At 37.2% G+C, this 19140-nt stretch overlaps 1 protein-coding gene across 2 annotated transcripts in view; it reads right to left on the reverse strand.

Moving 5' to 3' along the window:
* FBXL13 (F-box and leucine rich repeat protein 13) overlaps positions 1–19140 on the reverse strand; it is a 200828-nt gene that overhangs the window by 126877 nt on the left and 54811 nt on the right. For both annotated transcript variants that reach the window (XM_072759903.1, XM_072759902.1), the window contains exon 8: positions 1926–2021. In XM_072759903.1, the coding sequence (XP_072616004.1) occupies positions 1926–2021 (96 nt within the window). The remainder of the gene's footprint in view (positions 1–1925; positions 2022–19140) is intronic.

The raw sequence follows: 19140 nt of genomic DNA on the forward strand, positions 1-19140 counted from the left end.
ACCTGAGTGTACCTAGCTAATCACATGAGATGTATGTAAACTCCGAGTGGCTAGGGCCAGTTGATTAGTAACATTGATATTATAGTATTAATAATGTCCTTCAGCTAAAAGATTAAGTTTATGAATTCCATTTTTTAAAAAATATTTTATTTATTTAAGAGAGAGAATAAGTGGGCATGGGGAGCAGAAGGAGAGGGAGAAGCAGACTCCCCGCTGAGCAGAGCCCAACATGGGGCTCAATCCTGGGACTCCAGGATCATGACTTGAGCCAAAGGCAGACACTTAACCAACTGAGCCACTCAGGCACCCCTGAATTTCCAATTTCTCACTGCCTTCTGAATAAAGTTATTCTTTGTGCTAAAATGTTTGTTCTAGTTGTGCCACACTTGAGCACTCACAAATGAAGGTAAAACTAATAGAAAATAAAGGATAATTGTGGAGAGAGAGATTTGCTGAATATAAAGAAACTTAACTTCCTACCCAGGCTTTGTTCTTCACTGACATGTGCTCATATTCTCTCCAACTTTACCTCGTAAGATCTTGGGCAAAAGAAGCAAAAGTACTAGCTTTTCCCACCAGGCTTCTGCAGGATATGTCCTGATCTTAATATTGTACATATTCTTTCTCCTTCTGATCATTTGGGCTCATTTTTTTTATTTTTTACAGGTTTTCCAAAGCAAAAAGTAATATTTCCAATCTGTCACATAAGAAATATTTATCACTTTAAACCAATGATAAATTTGGCAGTGAGTAGTCTATTTTAACAATCCCTTCAGATGTTTCTGATGTATTCTGAAGATTGGATATCACTGCCTTAAATTAAAAATAAACTTAAGACAGGAATATTAAATTTGGTGGCTAAGATGGGTTAGTTGAGACACAGGCACATTTTCCTCTTGCCATTGATGCACAAGGTGAGAGTGGAATAGTAAAGCGAAGAATGGGATGTCAAGATGTTGACTTGATTTATGAGTGGACTGGCTCCTTAGTTTCTTTGTCTAAGTTTTAGAATTTATGTGGAATGGTTCCAGCCATCTATTCATAGGCCTGAGCATGTGATGTCATTACTGCTCGGTCATTAGCTATTAAGGAGAGGTGGTAAAGTCAGCTATTTACTGGACACTAGGTGATTGGGAAAATGTTGCCACTGCAACACTGATTGATGGCATAAATGATTACAGAGATTAAAGTATCATCCAAGAAACAGAAAAGACATCAAGGACAATTTATGTCTATTTTTTGCTGTTGGCTGAGACCTCTCCCCAGTGTCTCATTGAAATGAGAAATTCTAGGTTATAAGAATAGTATAAAAAATAGTATAAAAATGGTACAATGACAAGAGTAGTGTAGAGGAACCAGCCTAGAAGTCTATCTTAGAAACTGCCAGAGTGTATGTGTGTCTGTGTGCATGCAGAGACACTCAAGTTTTGTTTACATGTTGTATATTTTAGCCCTATTTTATGCTCAGTTTTTTCCCCATTATTCCATATTTTGTGCTACTTTATGTTTTTCAAACCAATAATAAGAGCTAATATTTATTGAGTGCTATCTACACACCAGGCTCCACAGTAAGCACTTTACTTGCATCTCCTCAATTTATGTCCATGGCATCCTGAGTTAGGCAACATTAGGTCTAACTCAGATATAATGGCAATATGTTTCCAACCAAAAAAGAATATTCAATTTGTTTCTGCCATTTAAATTAGGAAATACTAACAATCTATCTCTTAAAAAAATAACATTATTATCTTTCTATCTTGTCCTTTGAGCTAGTGCCTGGACAAAAGAGAAACAAATGCACCTACTTTTTTGTGGTCCTCTTGGGGGAACAGGGAAAAAAGTAGTCCCTAGCATAGTTGGCTTTATAGCAGGCTGTTCTCCTTTGAGAACTAGAATGAAGATAACTTTGAGTCATGTCTACTTACACTGTTCCACAGTGAGCTTGCTTGTGTCATCAACATCCAGGAGTGGCAAACTTGACCACATATTACTAATTCTCTTAAAGTGAGGTAGTAGAAAATCTAAACAAAAGAAGAGAAATACACAATTTTGAAAATTATGTGAATTTACGTGCAACTCTTCCACCTACCTTTTTTTGTTGTTAATGATGATAATGTAAGCCATATGGTAGCAGCTGGGGCTCAAGTGCTGGAATTTTATCTGAACATAGGAATTTTATCTAAAGTACTAGAACTTATCTTATGATGCCTCTGATACAATGTGGTCTTTGCAACTGATAGTCACAGAAGGATGGGGAAGATAGGCAGATTTATTTTCTGACTGCAACTGGCTTTCTGCTAGCAAATGAATCATTTTCCTAAATAGTAGCTGCTACATAGGAGACATTCAATGATTGCTTGCCAATCTCAACTAGATTCTTTTTCAAAGTTAAAGGATGCCTAGGAAAGGTCAATAAACCCATCTTGGCTTCTGTTTCTGGAAAAATGGTAGACTAGAAGATCTGCAAATTCTCTTGATACAAAATATGAGTCAATGCTAAAACAAAGCTTTTAAAGATTTCTTTAAAAAAATTTTTAAATGTCAGCTTTATTGAGCTGTAATTGACATATAAAATTCAAGATATTTAGGCACCTGGATGGCTCAGTCAGTTAAGTGTCTGACTCTTGGTTTCAGCTCAGGTCATGATCCCAGAGTCTTGGGATCAAGTCCCATATCAGGCTCCATGCTCAGTGTGGAGTCAGTTTCTCCTCTGCCTGCTTGTGCTCTCTCTCTCTCAAATAAATGAAATCTTTTTTAAAAAATAAAAATTAAAAAATTAAAAAGATATTTAAAGTGTACACTGTAGTTATTTGATGTACATATAGATAGTGAAAGGATCCACATTAATTGGCATTAATTAGAGCTAATTAATTAATGCTAAATAAGGTTAATTAATGTGTTAATACGTCCATCACCTCACATATTTATCTTTTTTATTTTTGGCAAGAACATTTAAGTTCTACTCTCTTAGCAAATTTCAATTATACAGCACAGTATTATCAACTATAATCACCATGTTTTACATCAGATCCTCAGATCTTATACATTGTATAACTGAAAGTTTGTACCCTTTCTCCCAGCCTCTCCCTATTTTCCCTACCCCACAGGCCCTGACGACTACTTTTCTACTCTCTAAAACAAACTTTTTTATAAAAATGTACCTGAGTTTTTAAGAAAGTAAGGAAAATATCCAGGCCCACAATCTTTGTAAATCCAGACTCATAGTAAGGTGTTCATGCTATAGTTGCTCTGGATAAGGGCACAGTGGGGATGGCTGCTGCTTTTCATGACAAACAGATTCATATTTCACTGGCCATGGAAGGACAGAATAAGTTACAGGCTGTGTAAAGCTAAAAGTCCTAACTGCATCAGAGAGAGAAAGAGAAACAGAATTTGAAAGGGGGAAATAGAGAACTCCTGGATCATTAAACAGAGAGGTTAAAACCACAACTACTACCTATTGGTGAGGAAAAAACTAAGGTACTTAGCCTGGGACAAAAAAAAATATTCTCAATTTATAACCAAACACTATCACGTGGATTGGAATTTGAATTTTAATTATTTGTGGGGTAAATTTTAATTTATTACATTTGTAACTGGATTTTATATTAACGTGCAAAGAGCTTCCAATAACCTAGTGGTAACTCTAGGAGATTTGACTGAAATAAATACCATCTCTCTAAAGAGACACATCCTCAAACCCTGCCTTATAGGATTCCTACAGATTAATCCCTCCTCCCAAAATGAGCTTTCAATAAAAATTACAAAACACATGAGGGAAAAAAATCCAAGAGCCACAACAGAAAAAAAATGAATAGCTTCTTTAATCAAATTGTCAGAAAGTGATTATGAAAACATTAAGATGATAAAAGGCTTAGAAAAATAAATTCTTGAGAAAAGCTGTTGTCACAAAAGGACTGGACAGATTGATAAAGGAACCAAATAAAATTCATGGGAATTAAAAATATAATGATTGAAATTAAAAACTCAATGGATGAGTTAAATAACAGGTGAAACTCAGCTGATATAAAATAATATAAAAGGGATTAAGAGGCATTACATACCACAAAAAGGCCCAACATTCTATATATATCTTCGTAGAATTTCCAGAGGGAAATAATGGAGAGAATGGAATATAAACAAATTAAAAAATAAAACAGATGAAAATGAGAAGCAACAATTCTCCTGCTCAAGAAGCAAAAGAAATCCCAAACAGGAAAATCAAAAGATACAATGGCATTGTAGTAAAATTGCAAAAGGCCAAAAGAAAAGGACAGCCTTAAATTCAACCAGATTATCTGGAAAGAATGCCACTTCACAAAAACCAGAAGTCAGCAGAAAATACTTCTCAGCCTCAGACACCACATGCAAATAAATAACAACTCAAGGATGAGTGTTAAGGAAAGGCACTCTGAGACAGAGATTAAGAGTTTATCTGCAATAGACCCTTCACAAAAGAGCTTCCACAGGACGTTGGAATCAGAAAGAGTGAGATGGAAACAGTAACGATGGGCAAAGAAATTAATTAAGTAGAGGGGTAAAGACATTAACCTTAAAAAACATATGATTAGTGGGGGATACGGAAACAAGCTGGGGTAAAAATCCTAGATAGTACTAATATTCGAAGACTGGAGAGAGTAATCAATTAAAGTGTTTTAAATTCCAGTAATCATGAGGAAGAATGTATAGGTAATAATTTTGACATAAATTCATACGTTAAAAATATTTAAGAGAAAGCACTGAAATTGTAGAAATAGAACACATATCCTCTAAAGCATAAAAATGGGAAAAAGCAAATTTTAAAATTCAATAAATAAAGGCAGGAAAGGAGAAAAGAAACATGTAAAAAAGAGGATAAATAGTGTAAAGTTAGAAGAGGATTATGAATCCAGGTATATCTAGTAACAATAAATTTAACAAAATTCACTGGTTAGAAAACAAAGATTATCCCTAATAATGTTTTTGCTTTAATGCTTTTCTCTCTGATTATTAAATCAACTTCCCTTTCATTTATGTTCCTCATGTTCAGTATTGTGTTTAGATGGATTCTTTTTCACTTTAGATAATATTTATTCCCATTGTAATGAGGAGAAAATTAAGGATGAAAGACTATACGAACCCCTCTCTATGACATGTAGACAGGTGTGATAGAGCAGGAATTCAGGTCTATTTTTTAATTAATTATTTTTTTTTAAGATTTTACCCTTTTATTTGAGAAGGAGAGGGAGGGGGGAGAGCACAAGAACATCGAGAAGAAGCAGACTCCCTGCTAAGCAGGAAGCCTGATGTGGGGCTCAATCCCAGGACTCTGGGCTAAAGGCAGGTACTTAACTGACTAATCCAGATGCCTTTAATTTATTTTTTTAATTGAAATATAGTTAACACACAATGTTACATTAGTTTCAGGTGTACAATACAGGGATTTAACAACTCTATAGAGGCACCTGAGTGGCTCAGTGGTTGGGCATCTGCCTTTGGCTCAGGTCGTGATCCCGGGGTCCTGGGATGGAGTCCCATATCAGCCCCACTGCAGGGAGCCTGCTTCTCCCTCTGTTTATGTCTCTTTAAAAAAAAAAAATTAACTCTGTATACAATGCTATGCTTACCACAGGTGTAGGTACCATCTATCACCATGCATTGTTATTACAATATAACTGTATTCCCTATGCTGTGCCTTTTACTCCCTTGGTTTATTCATTCCGTAACTACAAGCCAATACATCCCATTCCCCTTCACCCATTTTGCCCATCCCCCCATGCCCTCCTCTCTGTCAACCATCATTTTTATGTATTTATGAGTGAGTTTCTGCTTTTTGTGGTGTTTTGTTTTGTTTTGTTTCTCCATTTAGGTGAAATTATATGGTATTTGTCTTTGTCTGACTTCTTTCATTTAGCATAATACCTTCTAGGTCAATCCATGTTTCCCACATGGCAAGATCTCATTCTTTTTTTTATGGCTGAGTATTATTTCATTGTTTATGTATACCACATCTTCTTTATCCATTCAACTATCAGTGGACACTTAGGTTGCTTCCATATCTTGGCTGTTGTAAATAATCCTGCAATAAACACACGGGTTCATATATCTTTTTGAATTAGTGTTTTCGTTGGTAAATACCCAGAAGTGAAATTTTTTTTCAAAGATTTTATTTATTTATTTATTTATTTATTTATTTATTTATTCATGAGAGACAGAGAGAGAGAGAGAGAGAGAGGCAGAGACATAGTAGAGGGAGACATAGCAGAGGGAGAAGCAGGCTCCATGCAGAGAGCCCAATGTGGGACTCGATCCCAGGACTCCAGGATCATGCCATGAGCAGAGGGCAAATACTCGACCACCGAGCCACTCAGGCATCCCCCAGTAGTGAAATTACTGGATCATTTTTCTATTTTTAATTCTTTGCAGAACCTTCATATGGTCTTCCACAGTGGCTGCACCAAATTACATTCCCACCAACAGTGGGTTCCTTTTTCTCCACATCCTTGCCAATGGTTGTTATTTCTTGTCTTTTTTATTTTAGCCATTCTAACTGTAAAGAGGTAATATCTCATTGTGGTTCTGATTTGTATTTCCCTAGTGATTAGTGATGTTGAGCATCCTTTCATGAATCTTCTTTGGAAAAAATGTCTGTCCATGTCCTCTGCCCATTTTTAAACTGGATTACTTGATTTTTTGGTGTTGAGCTGTATAAGTTCTTTATGTATTTTGGAAATTAACCCCTTACTGGTTACTATCCCCCTTATATCATTTGCAAATAACTTCTCCCATTCAGTAAATTGACTTGTCATTTTATTGATGGTTTCCTTTTTCTGTGCAAAAGCTTTTTATTTTAGTGTAGTTCCAGAAGTTTATTTTTGCTTTTGTCTCCTTGTGAGGAGACATATCCATAAATATGCTGCTAAGACTGATGTTTTGGGTTTTTGTTTTAAGATTTTATTTATCTATTTATGAGAAACACAGAGAGAGTGAGAGAGACAGAGACACAGGCAGAGGGAGAAGCAGGCTCCATGCAGGAGTCTGATGTGGGACTTGACCCCAGGACTCCAGGATCACTCCTTGGCCAAAGGCAGGCGCTAAACCACTGAGCCATCCAAGGATCCCAAGACTGATGTTTAAGAAATAACTGCCTTTATTTTTTCTAGGAGTTTTATGGTTTTGGGTCTCACAGGTAGGTCTTTAATTTATTTTGAATTTATTTTTGTGTATGGTATAAGAAGGTAATTCAGTTTCATTATTTTGTGTGTGGCTGTCAAATTTTCCCAGCACCATTTATTGAAGAGACTGTTTTTACTCTATTATACATTCTTGCTTCCTTTGTTGTAGATTAATTGACTATATAAAGCATGGGTTTATTTCCAGGCTTTCTATTAAGTTCTGTTGGTCTATGTGTTTTAGTGCCAGTACCATACTGTTTTGATTATTATAGTTTTGTAATATACCTTGAAATCTGGGATTGTGATACTTCCAGCTTTGTTCTTCTTTCTTAAGATTGCTTTGTCTATTTGGGGTCTTTGGTAGTCCCACACAAATTTTAGGATTATTCACTTTAGTTTTGTGAAAAATACTATTAGTGTTTTGATACAGATTGCATTGAAGCTCTACTGTAGATACCTTAACAATATTAATTCTTCTAATTAATGAGCACAGTATGTCTTTTCATTTGTTTGTGTCATCTTCAATTTCTTTCATCAATGTTTTATAATTTTTGAAATCAGGTCTTTCACTTCTTTGGTTAATTTATCCCTGGGTATTATGGTCTTTTTGGTACAACTGTAAGTGGAATTGTTCATTTAATTTTTCTTTCTGCTACTTTGTTATCAATATATAGAAATGCAATAGATTTCTGCCTGGGTGGCTCAATCAGTTGAGCATCCGACTATTGATTTTGGCTCAGGTCATGATCTCAGGGTTGTGGAATCAAGCCCTGCATTGGGCTCCATGCTCCACATGGAGTGTGCTCAAGATTCTCTCCCTCTCCCTCTGGCCCCCACCCACCTGCATGGTAAATAAATAAATAAATAGTAACAGATTTCTGTATATTAACTTTATAACCTGCAACTTATTCATTTACTACTTCTAATAGATTTTTGGCAGTCTTTAGGGTTTTCTATGCATAGTATCATGTCACCTGCAGATACTGACAGTTAAACTTTTTCCTTAACAATTTGGATGCCTTTTATTTCTTTTTCTTATCTGATTGCTACAACTAGGATTTCCAATACTGTGTTGAATAAAACTGGTGAAAGTGGACATCCTTGTCTTATTCCTAAACCTAGAAAAAAAAGTTCTCAGTTTTTCACCACTAAGTACAATGTTAGTTGTGAGTTTGCCATATATGGCCTTTGTTATGTTAAGGTATGGTCCTTCTAAACTCACTTTGTTGAGAATTTTTATCATGAATGGATGTTGAATTTTGTCAAATACTTTTTCTACATCTATTAAGATGATCAGATGACTTTATCCTTAGTTTTACTGATGTGGTGTACACATTCATTGATTTACAAATATTAATCCTTGTATTCCCAGGATGAATCCTATTTGGTCATGTTGAATATCCTTTTAATGTATTGTTGAATTTGGTTTGCTAATATATTACTGAGGGGTTTTTTTGGACCCATGTTCATTAGGGATGTTGGTCCGTAGTTTACTTCTTTTTTATTTCCTTTGGCTTTGCTGTCAGGATAATGCTCACCTTGTGGAATATATTTAGAAGCTTTCCTTCCCCTTCTATTTTTGGAATAGTTTGAGAATATTAAACTATTAAATGTTTAGTAGACTTCACCTGTAAAGCCGTCTGGTCCTGGACTTTTGTTTTGGGGGAGCTTTTTGATTACTGATTCAATTTTGTTACCAGAAATTGGTCTGTTCGGATTTTTTATTTCTTCCTAATTCATTTTTGGAAGCTTATACATATCTAGAAATTTATCCATTTCTTCTAGGTTGTATAATTTTTTGGCATATAATTTTTCTTGTAGTCTTTTAAACTTTTTTTTAATAATAAATTTATTTTTTATTGGTGTTCAATTTGCCAACATACAGAATAACATCCAGTGCTCATCCCGTCAAGTGCCCCCCTCAGTGCCCGTCACCCCCACCCCCACCCTCCCCTTCCACCACCCCCAGTTCGTTTCCCAGAGTTAGGAGTCTTTATGTTTTGTCTCCCTTTCTGATATTTCCTACCCATTTCTTCTCCCTTCCCTTCTATTCCCTTTCACTATTATTTATATTCCTCAAATGAATGAGAACATATAATGTTTGTCCTTCTCTGATTGACTTATTTCATTCAGCATAATACCCTCCAGTTCCATCCACGTTGAAGCAAATGGTGGGTATTTGTCATTTCTAATGGCTGAGTAATATTCCATTGTATACATAAACCACATCTTCTTTATCCATTCATCTTTCGATGGACACCGAGGCTCCTTCCACAGTTTGGCTACTGTGGACATTGCTGCTAGAAACATCAGGGTGCAGGTGTCCTGGCGTTTCATTGCATCTGTATCTTTGGGGTAAATCCCCAACAGTGCAATTGCTTGGTCATAGGGCAGGTCCATTTTTAACTCTTTGAGGAACCTCCACACAGTTTTCCAGAGTGGCTGCACCATTTCACATTCCCACCAACAGTGTAAGAGGGTTCCCTTTTCTCCGCATTCTCTCCAACATTTGTGGTTTCCTACCTTGTTAATTTTCCCCATTCTCACTGGCATGAGGTGGGATCTCATTGTGGTTTTGATTTGTATTTCCCTGATGGCAGGTGATGCGGAGCATTTTCTCATGTGCATGTTGGCCATGTCTATGTCTTCCTCTGTGAGATTTCTCTTCATGTCTTTTGCCCATTTTATGATTGGATTGTTTGTTTCTTTGGTGTTGAGTTTAATAAGTTCTTTATAGATCTTGGAAACTAGCCCTTTATCTGACATGTCATTTGCAAATATCTGCTCCCATTCTGTAGGTTGTCTTTTAGTTTTGTTGACTGTATCCTTTGCTGTGCAAAAGCTTCTTATCTTGATGAAGTCCCAATAGTTCATTTTTGCTTTTGTTTCTTTTGCCTTTGTGGATGTATCTTGTAAGAAGTTACTGTGGCCGAGTTCAAAAAGGGTGTTGCCTGTGTTCTCCTCTAGGATTTTGATGGAATCTTGTCTCACATTTAGATCTTTCATCCATTTTGAGTTTATCTCTGTGTATGGTGCAAGAAAGTGGTCTAGTTTCATTCTTCTGCATGTGGATGTCCAATTTTCCCAGCACCATTTATTGAAGAGATGTCTTCCAGGGAGGCCAGCATCACCTTAATTCCAAAACCAGACAAAGACCTCACCAAAAAGGAGAATTACTGACCAATATCCCTGATGAACATGGATGCAAAAATTCTCAACAAGATACTAGCCAATAGGATCCAACAACACATTAATAAAATTATTCACCATGACCAAGTGGGATTTATTCCCGGGACACAAGGCTGGTTCAACACTCGTAAAACAATCAATGTGATTCATCATATCAGCAGGAGAAAAACCAAGAACCATATGATCCTCTCATTAGATGCAGAGAAAGCATTTGACAAAATACAGCATCCATTCCTGATCAAAACTCTTCAGAGTGTAGGGATAGAGGGAACATTCCTCAACATCTCAAAAGCCATCTACGAAAAGCCCACAGCAAATATCATTCTCAATGGGGAAGCACTGGGAGCCTTTCCCCTAAGATCAGGAACAAGACAGGGATGTCCACTCTCACCACTGCTATTCAACGTAGTACTGCAAGTCCTAGCCTCAGCAATCAGACAACAAAAAGACATTAAAGGCATTCAAATTGGCAAAGAAGAAGTCAAACTCTCCCTCTTCGCCAATGACATGATACTCTACATAGAAAACCCAAAAGCCTCCACCCCAAGATTGCTAGAACTCATACAGCAATTTGGCAGCGTGGCAGGATACAAAATCAATGTCCAGAAGTCAGTGGCATTTCTATACAATGAGACTGAAGAAAGAGAAATTCAGGAGTCAATCCCATTTACAATTGCACCCAAAAGCATAAGATACCTAGGAATAAACCTAACCAAAGAGGTAAAAGACCTATACCCTAAAAACTATAGAACACTTCTGAAAGAAATTGAGGAAGACACAAAGAGATGGAAAAATATTCCATGCTCATGGATTGGCAGAATTAATATTGTGAAAATGTCAATGTTACCCAGGGCAATTTACACATTTAATACAATCCCTATCAAAATACCATGGACTTTCTTCAGGGAGTTAGAACAAATTATTTTAAGATTTGTGTGGAATCAGAAAAGACCCCGAATAGCCAGGGGAATTTTAAAAAAGAAAACCATATCTGGGGGCATCACAATGCCAGATTTCAGGTTGTACTACAAAGCTGTGGTCATCAAGACAGTGTGGTACTGGCACAAAAACAGACACATAGATCAATGGAACAGAATAGAGAATCCAGAAGTGGACCCTCTTTTAAACTTTTGTATCTCATACTTGCAGTTATTACTTTTCATCCATTTCTGATTTTATTTATTTCAGTCCTTTTCTTTCCTTGACGAGTCTGGCTAACATTTTGTCAAATTTGTTGTCTTTTCAAAGAATGAGTTCTTGGTGTCATTCTTTTCCATTTTTTAAGTCTCTTTTATTTATTTCTGCTCTGATCTTTATTATTTCTTTCCTTTCGCTAACTTTGAGCTTTGTTTGTACTTCTTTGTCTATTTCCTTTAGGTATAGGATTGGATTGTTTGAGATTTTTCTTGTATATACCTATAAATTTCCCTCTTAGAAGTGCTTTTGCCACATCCCAAAGATTTTGGACCATTGTGTTTTCATTTTCATGTGTTTTCTTGTATTTTTTTATTTCCTCTTTTATTTCTTTAGTGACCCAATAATTTTTTAGTAGCATGTTGCTTACTCTCTGTGTGTTTATGTGTTTTCCAACTTTTTTCTTGTAAATAATTTCTAGTTTTATACCACTATGTTAAAAAAGATGCATGACATGATTTCAATCTTCTAAAATTTATTGAGACTTATTTTGGGGCCTAATATGTGATATATCCTGGAGAATGTTCTATGGGCACTTGAAAACAATGTGCTTCTGTTGTTTTGATTGGATGTTCTGTATTTATCTGCTAAGTCCATCTAGTCTAACATGTCATTCAAAGACCCTGTTTTCTTATTTATTTTATTTCTAGGCTATCTATCCAACTAGATACCATTGTAACACCCAATAAATTATTTTCTCCCCCTTCCTTTTTTTCCAGCACTCAAACTAGGAATAAAGCTCACCCCACCCAACTCCTTTAGGTCTTTTTCACTGCCAGGCTCCTTTCCCCTTTGTTCAGTGGAGTTCCTTGTGTCAGTTTTCAGCCTCATGTCTTTAGTTCTCTCCATTTGGTGAGCCCTGACCAGGAGCCTGGGGACAGGGGTTTGGATCCCCAGAAGAGCCTTGGGTATAATATATTTTTCTAGTAACCCTTTGCCTTCTGTCACTTGTCAGCTTTTGTCCTCTACTTTGATGGTAGAGGTCAATTTATGTTCCTGGGGAAAAGGGAAGAGGGGTTGTGTTGTGGAAATAAAAAAGTTTATTTGCTTCAAAAAAAAAAAAAAGTAAGTAGGACGTTAAAGTCCCCTCCCTACTATTATTGTGTTACTATCAATTTCCTTCTTTATGTCTGTTAATACTTACTTTATATGTTGACATCCTTCAGTGTTGAGTACATGGATATTTACAATTTTTTAAAAGCTTTTATTTATTTATTCATAGAGACACAGAGAGAGGCAGACACACAGGCAGAGAGAGAAGCAGGCTCACTGCAGGGAGTTGATCCTGGGCCCCTGAGATCATGACCTGAGCCGAAGGCTGATGCTCAACCATCTCTTGTTGGATCGATTTCAGGAGGATTTTTTTAAAGATTTTATTTATTTATTTATGAGAGACACAGAGAGAGAGAGAGAGAGGCAGAGACATAGGCAGAGGGAGGAGCAGGGTCCACACAGGGAGCCTGCTGCAGGACTTGATTCTGGGACACCAGGATCATGCCCTGGGCCAAAGGCAGGTACTAAACCACTAAGCCACCCAGGCATCCCTATTTCAGGAGGATTTTTAAAGCTTATCTGATAAAGAGGGTTACTACATTACAAATAAAGAAAACAATTCAAACAATTCTCTAAAGATTTATAATAATTTTAAATGCGTAAGCCTCCAATAACACAGCCACAAAGATACAAGGAGAAATTGACAGATCCACAATCACAATGAAAAATTATATCAAATATCTTAATTGTTAATAAATCAATCTGAGGAAACAAATCTTCCCTGAATTTTTCAGTGCTTCAAAAAAGGCTCTAGCCTCTGGAAGCACAGAAACTTCACTTCCTCCAAAGTTTCCTTTCCATATACCGTGGGGATTAGATCTATAACTATTTGTCCACTTGTCTAGTTAATTTCTCTGATCTAAAATGTAGTAACACTTCTCTTGTTTCCGTAAGAAGGTCAAATGGTTATAGTTTGGCCTCTAGGTCAAGCTCCCAAAATGCTAGGAAGATCCCCAGTAATTTACATGTAAAGGAGATATGTGTCTCATTCAGGACCTGGAAGACATCTCTAGGTCATAAAAACTAGACACTGGGGCTACCTAGCCCTTGAAGAGGTGTATTTATGAGAAGTCCCGCCTCCCCCTTTTACCTACAAGGACCTATGTCATTATACTGAGCCCACCCAGACACTCAAGGATAAATTTATCATCTTAAGTCTTTAACTTAATCACATCCACAGAGACTCTTTTGCCATTTAAGGTAACATATGCTCAGGTTCTAAGGATTACGATATGGGTATCTTTGGGGGGCTATTATTCTGGCTAGCACACTATGTAAGGAAATCTTAAACACTGAATTTAAGAGAGCAGTTACTTCTGAGCAAGGGAAGACAATAGAGAAAAGTTTTAATTGTATTTGTTAAACTTCACTTCTTAAGCTGTGTGGTGATTACACAAGTATTCATTATATTTCTTTGCATGCCTAAAATATTTTAATAATCTCACTTTTGAATAAAATACTCAGGAATAAGTTTAACTAAGGAGGTAAAAGACTAGTACACTGAAAACTATAAAGCATTATTAAAAGAAATTAAAGAAGACCTAACTTAAGTCCATATTCATAGACTAGAAGACATAATATAAATAAAAATAAGTGGAACTAAGTTAGAATTTGAAGTCTACCAATGAACAAAAAAATACCAATAGGCCCACAGAGAGTTTTTACTAGAGTATCCTATCAAATATTCAAGGAATACGCAATGTTAATAAGAAAAATATTAAGATGTCAGTACTGCCCAAAGTGATCTATAGATTCAATTCAACCTTATGAAAATTCCAATAGTTCTCTTTTCAGAAATGGAAAAGCTGATCTTCAAATTCATATGGAATTGCAAGAGGCCCCAAATAGTTAAAGAGTTTTCAAAAAGAAAAATAAAGTTGGAGGACCCACACGTCACAATTTTAAAACTTAACTACACTGCTACAATAATCAAAATAGCATGGTACTAGCATAAGGATAGACACAAAGACAAATGTAGTTGGATTGAGGGTCCATAAATAAACCTATACATCTATAGTCAATTGACTTTTGACAAGGATGCCAAGGCCATTCAATAGGGCAAGGACAGTCTCTTCAACAAATGATGCTGAGACAGTTGGATATACAAATGCAAAACAATAAATTTGGATACCTACTTCATATGATTATAAAGTAGGTTAAATTACTCAAAATAAGGTTGAATTGAATCATACTTCATATGATTATAAAGTAGGTTAAATTACTCAAAATGGATCAACAACACAATATAAGAGCTAAGAACTATAAAATTCTTAGAAGAAAACATAGGGGTAAGCCTTTATAACCCTGGTTTTTGCAAGGGATTTTTAGATATGACACTAAAGGCATGATCAGAGAAGGAAAATATAAATCACATTTCATCAAAATTTAAAACTTTTGTGCAGGGACGCCTGGGTGGCTCAGTGGTTGAGTGTCTGCCTTTGACTCAGGGCATGATCCTGGGGTCCGGGATCGAGTCCCACATCGCGCTCCTGCAGAGAGCTTGCTTCTCCTTCTGCCTGTGTCTCTGCCTCTTTCTCTCTCTGTCTCACATGAATAAATAAATAAAATCTTTTTAAAAAATAAAAATAAAAAATAAAGCTTTTGAGCATTAAAGGACTTTATCAAGAAAGTAAAAACTTTACCTTTTTGTCTACATGTACCATAAAGGAAAAAATATGCTAACAATTTAGTCAGCTATTGAAATGGCCAGGAATCATTGGAAAGGTACTATGGCGGATCAAATGGCCTGAAAACTATACTTGTACAGATTTGTAAATATATTTGTATATATTTGTGGGTTTTTTCTTTAAGTAGGCTCCACACCTAGCATGACCCTGAGATCAAGACCTGAGCTGAGATCAAGAGTTGGATGCTTTGGGCAGCTGGGTGGCTCAGCAACTGAGCATCTGCCTTTGGCTCATGTCATGATCCCAGGGCCCTGAGATCCAGTCCCACATCAGGCTCCCCACAGGGAGCTTGCTTCTCCCTCTGCCTATGTCTCTTCCTCTCTCTGTGTGTCTCCATGAATAAATAAATAAAATCTTAAAAAAAAAAAGAAAAAAGAGTTGGATGTTTAACCAACTGAACCACCCAGGCAGCCCTACTTGTATATTATTTTTTTAAGAGAGCAGCATTATGAAAGGGTCTATGCCCAGAGGTAAAAGCAACCTGGAAAAGAGAAGCAGCAGCACAGAATAGCAGTAGAAGAGAGCCAAACTTCTGAGAGTATAAGAGATACAAAAACCTGTGTAAGAATTGTGTAAGAACAACTTAAAGGAGAGGGAAGCCAGGAAGTGAAGCCCTAAGGGCAGCAAACTGTATAGAACTAATGAAGACATAAAGTCAATAAAGGGAGACCTCTAAGTACCCCCAACATATAGGCAGTGAACACAAGAGCACAGTTGCTCAAGGTGGACTGAGCCTTTATTCACTGGACCTTTATTCCTCAGGCACCACTACTCCTGAAGGTTACTATCTTAGTTTCCTAAGGCTGCTGTAACAAATTACCACAAACTGAGTGGCTTAAAATATCAGAAATGTATTCTGTGACAGTTATGGAAGCCAGAAGTCTGAAACCAATGTCAGCTGAGCCATACTCCCTTTGAAGGCTCAAGGGGAGGATCCTTCCTTGCCTCTTCCTAGCTTCTGGTGGTTGCCAGCATTCCTTTGCCATTCCTTGGCTTGGAGTTATATCACTCCAGTCCTTGCCTGTGTCATCACATGGCCCTCCCTCTTATGTGTATCTGTATATCTGAATATCTGAATCTCGCTCTCCTTTATCTTATGAAGATATGAGTTATTACATTTAGGACCCACCCTAATCAAGCATGACCTCACCATAGCTAATTACATCTATTTCCAAATAAGATTACATTTTGAGGTTCTCGTTGGATGTGAATTTTGAGGGGATTACTCAACCCAATATAGTTACCTAGCTCCTCTGAGTCTGTTTCCTCATCTACAAAACAAAGGTCTTTGATGAGATAGTCTCTAGAGGCCAATTCACTGAATACTGAAAATTTTGTGTTACTTTTATGATTTTGGCCAGATAGTCAATACTAGGCTCCTAACTGTATTCCTATTGTGTAATCTTTAATGTCACATTTTTTTTAGATTTTTAATTTATTTATTCATGAGAGACACAGAGAGAGAGAGGCTGAGACACAAGCAGAGGGAGAAGCAGGGTCCATGCAGGGAGCCCGATGTGGGACTTGATCCTGGGTCTCCAGGATCATGCCCTGGGCTGAAGGCAGGCACTAAACTGCTGAGCCACTGGGGCTGCCCTTTAATGTCACATTTAAAAGGTTTATTTTCTCCCTACCCAGTGATTAAATTATTTTCAGCTATGAATTTTAAAAGTATATTATTTATAACCAAAAGAAGTCCATACTTAATTGGATTGTACCTATCCTCTAGATGCAAATTCTCACATAAGTGGAGACACACTTTGAGAGGCATATATAGATTCTTATTTAGATAGTAAAGAAGAAAGGAGCTATTAGAAGAAGACCACCTAAATGCCTTTTCCAAAATGTAGAGAGTTATTAATGTATTCACTAGTGAATTAATTCTCATTGCTAAGTACCTACCCTATTCTATAACAACCATACCTCACTAACTCCATAGAACTTTGCCCAGAAATATTTACAAGGCAGGTGTTCCACATCTCCATGTGGAATAATCTTTTGTGAAGAATTTAAGTGCAACTACCATGAACTTATACTTTCTCCTAGGGAGTCATGCCATTGTTATATAGTGAGAGTTTAAAAACCTTCATATGTATTTGCACTTGGAAAAACTAGAACATAACTTCACAGGGAACATGGGCTGTTGCCAACATGAAAACCTGGGAAGAATATCAGGGCAAGTGAGTGTGAATTCCTAATGCAATTCCATAGATACTACGTGGTTCTTCTGTGTAAGACATTCCAACCAAAAAATCTGGTAATATGCGACAGAGAAAAAGGGTAAGTTATAAGAAAACCATAGGCCATTGAAACTGTATACAATTATGAAGTATGAGGCTACTCAATCTTCCTAGGCAATATGTATCAGTTCTTCACTATGTGCCGATGGCGGGGGGGAGGGGTTGGATTTTTAAGAGAAGGAAGTACATCTAGTGGCCCGTGAACAAACAGTGAAGTGGGCAAGAGGAACGAAAGCCCACATCACACGGGAAAGGAAGGGATGTCGGGTAGAGGATAAAAGAGGAGAGAAGAACCTTTCACCCCTAACAGGGAGAGAACAAAACAACAAGAATTTACAAATGCAAGGAAGCCTACTTCTGCCCCTTGAAACAGGTCCTGAGAGTAACGATCCCAACACCAGAAATACTGAGGCAACTGCAAGAAGAGTCTTCCTAGAGTCTGAGACTTTTGACACCCCCCTGCCGACTCCTCACTCCTCCTAACTCATGTGGGGACGCAGGACACTTGGTATACTTGTGGTTCTTGGGATGAGGAGAGCATGAAATACCGACAGCAAACTGAAGCACCAGAAGCACAGCAGGTATCTGCATTTTGACCTCAAGTGATAGAATTAGGATCCATGGGAGGGTCAGCAGCCAACAGATTTCAGCTTTAGGTAAGGAAAGGCCTCCATAGGCTAGTCCCTGCTAGCACAAAGGCTCCACAACGCTAAGATTTTTGTCATTCTCTGTTCTCCAAAACAAGAGAGTGCCAAAGGAAGAGACTTGACAATGCTTATGATGAGAACTAAACATATCCTGTAAGCCCCTGTGGTGTTTACCACACCGGGTAAACCTGGTGGAAGAGATGAACTTCCTTCTAGCACAAAAATTCTAACATTTTATAATTCAGTGCCTCTGAGACAGGCCAGCTCTCAAAGAAAAGAACTTCATTGGGGATCCCAGGGTGGCTCAGCCGTTGAGGACCTGCCTTCAGCCCAGGGTGTGATCCTAGGGTCCTGGGATCAAGTCCCACGTCGGGCTCCCTGCATGAGGCCTGCTTCTCCCTCTGCCTGTGTCTCTGCCTCTCTCTCTCTCTCTCTCTTTCTATTCATTTATCATGAATAAATAAAATATTTTAAAAAAAGAAAAGAACTTCGTGAGAACTAAATCTATTCCCCAGCAATACCAACACACCCTACTTTTTTGTTAGATTGCCTGGATAGTAATGCATTTCATGTGGGAGTCTTGCTGCAAGAACAGTGGAAACCAAACAAAAATAAATCCAGACACTATTGGCACTAGAGGAAATAAAGCTACAGTATAAATCTTCTAAATTAGACACAGTTCATGCATGACAGAATTATGTGACAGTGAGCACCATCAAATAACAGCAAGACCTCCTTAGCAACTGGATAACACTTAATCTACAAGATGCTTTTACACACATACTTCCAGGTCACCATGCAAGGACTCTGTTAATGAGTTGCATAACCAAGAGACCATACCTGAGGGCTGGAGAAATGGAAAAGATCCTTTCCCTTGATGGAAAATAAAATATAATAAAAATTAAAAGTTCCCGCTTTGGTCTACCATACATAATGGGCCTTCAGGTAGGCCTGTTAGTCTCTCCAAGAGCAAAGA

This window comes from Vulpes vulpes, chromosome 5, assembly GCF_048418805.1.
Source record: "Vulpes vulpes isolate BD-2025 chromosome 5, VulVul3, whole genome shotgun sequence".
In the NCBI taxonomy this organism is placed as follows: domain Eukaryota; kingdom Metazoa; phylum Chordata; class Mammalia; order Carnivora; family Canidae; genus Vulpes; species Vulpes vulpes.